Raw genomic sequence first — 4,579 nt, 5'->3', positions numbered from 1 at the left:
TATATAACACATATTATTAATATTAGTAACGGGGCCTCTTTGCGGTTCCGCATTTTATTAAAGGCGTACATTTATTTAAACTGATCACGTTTTTATTAAACCTAAAATATTGTGCAAAGCACTGAGCCAGAGGGTAAAATGGTGAACAAAAACTTATATTTTGTTTAAATTATGAATTTATAGATGTACTGAAAAAAAACAAACTAAAATATTATGATTTCTGAAATTTGAATTTGTAAATATATATAAAAAGGTTAATTAAATTACCCATTCTTTCAGCAACATTTGCTTAACAATACTGGTGTGTGGTCTCCCCCATGTTGCACTGGATTTCACCTGCAATTTAAAAACCCAGTTTTGCATCCCTAAAGAGCCCAGCTGTGTGGTTATGTGGACTGTCACCCCTGCCTTGTGTTCTACGCTGCCAGGGGTTGACTCTCAGATCAACTGGCTCCAGTATCCCCTCAGATCTTCAACAGATCACTAGAATCGTGGCAAGTTCCCTTCTGTTTCAAACGTTCCACTATTACACCAAATCCCAAAAAATCTTGCATAACAGGACTCGGCCTTTAACATCACCACGCCGGCATTCCTCCGCTCAAGAGTGAAGCAGCCCTCTGTGCTCAGCCCCACCTGACATTCGGTCAGTAACTTTCCAACAGACAGGAAGCATGGAATCTGAAAACATGAGACATTTCGCAGATTCCCAAATGTGGGCAAAAATTGGCCAATGAAACCCAAATCCGTTTCTTCAAAACAGTATCCCAAAAGCATTTATAAACATCAAATATATCTGAAACAAAATCAAAATCCTTACAAATGGCTGAACATTTTATTATTCGTTCATTTGATCATTCATTAATATATTTATAATTCAGGGGGTGCTGCTGGTCGGGAAGTTTGTACAGTTACCTTTCTAATTACTGCCCCTGCAAAAAAACCTTCCCTTTTTTGGATAGTTACACCTCAACCAAGACTGGAAACAAATTGTGCATGAGAACATGGAATGTGAACTACAGCCAATAAAGGACATAAAGAACAGGGACGGGCTAAGTGGGGGGGGGGGGGGGGGGGGGGCAGTAGTTAAGGTCTCGTCTGCTTATTATTACTGTTGATATTATCCTGGGCTTTACCATCACTGCCCACTTTGACCAATAATAAACATGAGTACTCCCTACCTGTTCCCATTCAGATACCCCTGCAGGACTCTGAGCATAACCCACCCAGCCTGCAAACCCCCCCTGATTCAGAGAGGGGCTTCCAACAGCCTGGACCAGCCTCTCCTCATTTCATCATGTGCCAGCATTAGGGTCCCTTCTGGCAGCTTCTCTCTGGCCACATGCTGTACCTGCGCTGTAGTTGCTGTATTCAAAAAGGTTGTGAATTAAAACAGGAGACAGAAGTAACCCATCTAACTATAGGCCAATTAGTTTAACCTGTTGGAAAGACTTCGGTGTGGATGCTGACTTCCATGTCCAACTCTCACCAGTGTAGGGAACCGACTAAAAAGGCCAGTAGGATGTTGGGTTACATCTCTAGGTGTGTGGAGATTAAGTCAAGGGTGGTGATGCTAAGATAATACAATTCCTTAGTAAGACCCCACCTAGAATACTGTGTGCGGGTTTGGTCACCACACCTTAAGAAGGACATTGCTGGCTAGGACTACAAGAATGATTCCTGGTCTTAGAGGAACGTCTTATGAGTAGAAGTTAGCTGAGCTGAAGTCTTCATAGCAAAGGAGACTAAGGGGGGACATGATCCAGGTATATAAAATTCTAACAGGTCTGGATGCTGTTCAACCAAATAGTTACTTCAATATTAGTTCAAATACAAGAATTCTTGGTCATAGATGGAAATTAGTTGGAGAACATTTTAAACCAGATTTCAGAAAGCACTCCTTTACATAGTGCGTAGTTAGAGTATGGAATAGTCTTCTTCTTAGTGTAATACAAGCTAAAACGTTGGGTTCCTTTAAAACAGAGCTAGATAAGATTTTCAGAACTCTCAGGTATTAATTGAGTTCTTCCCAAATGAGCTTGATGAGCCAAATGGCCTCCTCTTGTTTGTAAATTTCTTATGTTTTTATGTACTGTAAAGCCTGCAGTCAGCACCTCTACTGTGGCCATTAGGAGCAGCATCGACCATGGTAGCTGTATCCACACTGAATGGAAGTACAGCAATCCACCCTGTTTCCAGGTCGATCTAAGAATAACGTGTGTGCTGAGGCTAGAACCCAGCTGTGAAGCCCTACTACCCACTTCCAGCAATCCCTCAGAGGTGTTGGACAGGATCAGTTCTAGAAGAAACCTCAGGCAAGCTCAGGAGATACAAGCCATTCTCTGTGGCTACAGCATACACACAATCCTTCTACATAGCAAACTGTCCATTAATCACACTATGACTACTTTCCCTGAGTCTCCTCATTGACCGGAATGGCCTCTCTCCTGTGTGAACCCTCTGGTGTTTCTTGAGGGCTCCAACTTGAGTGAAGCTCTTCTCACAATGGGAGCATTGGTAGGGCCTCTCTCCTGTGTGAATCCGCTGGTGGATTTTTAGGGTTCCAAGTTGACTGAAGTTCTTCTTACAGTGGGAACACTGGTAGGGCCTCTCCCCTGTGTGAATTCGTTGATGGATCTTGAGTGTTCCTACTTGACTGAAGTTCTTCTTACAGTGAGAACATTGGTAGGGTCTCTCCCCTGTGTGAATCCGCTGGTGTTCCTTTAGTTTTCCTAAAACACTGAAGCTGTTCCCACACTGAGAGCACTGAAAGGGCCTCTCCCCCGTGTGAATTCGCTGGTGCTTCTTTAGATTTGTTAGATGAATGAAGCTCTTCCCACACTGGGAGCACTGGTAGGGCCTCTCCCCTGTGTGAATCCGCTGGTGGTCCTTTAGGTTTCCTAAGTGAATGAAGCTCTTCCCACACTGGGAACACTGGTAGGGCCTCTCCCCTGTGTGAATCTTCTGATGCTTCTTTAGTTTTTCTAAGGCAGTGAAGCTCTTCGCACACTGGGAGCAGGGGTACAGTTTCTCTCCAGTGTGAGTCTGCTCATGCACCTTCAAGGCTCGCAAGTACCTGAAGCTGATCCCACATTGGGAGCACTGATAGGGCCTCTCCCCAGTGTGAATCCTCTGGTGCTTCTTTAGGACTCCTGCTTGAGTAAAGCTCTTGCCACACTGGAAGCACTGGTAGGGTCTCTCCCCAGTGTGAATCCGCTGGTGATTCTTTAGGCTTGCTACATGAGTGAAGCACTTCCCACACTGGGAGCACTGGTAGGGCCTCTCCCCTGTGTGAATCCGCTCGTGCTTTTTCAGGTTTCCTAAATCACTGAAGTTCTTCCCACACTGGGAGCACTGGTAGGGTCTCTCCCCTGTGTGAATCCGCTGGTGGATCTTTAGGCCTCCTATTTGACTGAAGTTCTTCTTACAGTGGGGACATTGGTAGGGCCTCTCCCCTGTGTGAATCCGCAGGTGAATTTTTAGGGCTCCTACTTGACTGAAGTTCTTCTTACAGTGGGAACACTGGTAGGGTCTCTCCCCAGTGTAAATCTGCTGGTCTTCTTTTAGTTTTCCTAAATGACTAAAGCCGTTCCCACAACAGGAGCACTTAAAGGGTCTTGCCCCAGCATGAATCTGCTGATGGCCCTTTAGGTTTCTTAACTGACCCATGTTCATCCCACACTGGGAGCATTTGAAGGGTCTCTCCACTTTGTGAATCCGCTGGTGGATATTTAGGGTTCCTACATGACTGAAGCTCTTCCCACAATGGGAGCACTGGTGGGGTCCCTCCCCTGTATGAGTCCGCTCGTGCTCCTTTAGGGCTCCTTCTTGACGGAAGCTCTTCCCACACTGGGAGCACTGGTAGGGCTTCTTACCTGTATGACTCCTCTCATGTTTCTTTAGGTTTCCTAAATGACTGAACCTCTTCCCACAATGGGAGCAGCAGAGAAGTTTCAGTATCACACTGGGGTCAAACTTCTCAGGGTGGGATAACTTGATGTGTCTCTGGACGAAAATCACTGACGTATACGGCAGTATGGGACAGTAAGGACAAGGGAACTTGTTCATTCTCCTCCCTGGTATGACATCTTGGACTGAAAAATGACGCATGAAGAAGAGCAAACATAAGTTTGGAAATGGGTAATGGGAACAAAAGTGATGGATTCAGGGTAAATAATATCCATGGCAGTGGAGTCTAAGAATTCAGTAGCACAGACTGCAGGCAGCAGTAGGTATCTGTCTGATGCAGCCTGTGCAATTTTCTCAAAAAGCTGGAAGGTTTCTTTTTTATAGTCACCTGGGATTGGAGGTCTGACACTCCCATCCAGCTTCCCCTCAGTCACGTCCTGAAACACTGTTTCTTCTTTCACCTCCCCATTAAAGACGGGACACACTGTACTCTCTGCATTCTGAGGGAAAGAAAACAGTATCAATAAAATTCTTCTATAAAAACTTAATCTGGTCTATGGGACTGAAAGCAACATGTTTCAGCATCACACAAAGAAGCAGGGCCAGGTCTATCAACCAGGCATCATACAGGACACATTTTTCCTGACTGATACTGAACACAAGTATCATTTCA

General features: G+C 44.9%; 1 protein-coding gene and 1 long non-coding RNA gene across 23 annotated transcripts in view; one reads left to right on the top strand and one right to left on the bottom strand.

Annotated features, from left to right (window-relative positions):
* The window catches only part of LOC125746309 (zinc finger protein 501-like), a 59,212-nt gene that overhangs the window by 15,051 nt on the left and 39,582 nt on the right, over window positions 1–4,579 (bottom strand). For 4 of the 21 annotated variants that reach the window (XR_007398936.1, XR_007398937.1, XR_007398934.1 and 1 more), the window contains one exon: window positions 4,295–4,406. The exons of 12 other annotated variants lie outside the window; for them this stretch is intronic. Coding sequence is in view for 5 of the 9 variants with exons in the window: in XM_049020164.1 (XP_048876121.1) it covers window positions 2,368–4,091; window positions 4,295–4,406 (1,836 nt within the window). In the remaining 4 variants the exon portion in view is untranslated. Of the gene's footprint in view, window positions 1–810; window positions 4,092–4,294; window positions 4,407–4,579 lie in introns of those variants that run through there. 5 more of the 21 variants (XM_049020164.1, XM_049020167.1, XM_049020165.1 and 2 more) reach the window with 4 other exon arrangements.
* Window positions 4,431–4,579, top strand: part of LOC125746340 (uncharacterized) — a 38,874-nt gene continuing 38,725 nt past the window's right edge. For both annotated transcript variants that reach the window (XR_007398943.1, XR_007398942.1), the window contains exon 1: window positions 4,431–4,512. This is a non-coding gene — a long non-coding RNA (uncharacterized LOC125746340). The remainder of the gene's footprint in view (window positions 4,513–4,579) is intronic.

Source organism: Brienomyrus brachyistius, chromosome 7 (assembly GCF_023856365.1).
Source record: "Brienomyrus brachyistius isolate T26 chromosome 7, BBRACH_0.4, whole genome shotgun sequence".
NCBI classification, from domain to species: domain Eukaryota; kingdom Metazoa; phylum Chordata; class Actinopteri; order Osteoglossiformes; family Mormyridae; genus Brienomyrus; species Brienomyrus brachyistius.
Note: the sequence above shows the minus strand (reverse complement) of the source record. Positions and strands in the feature narration are given on the sequence as shown.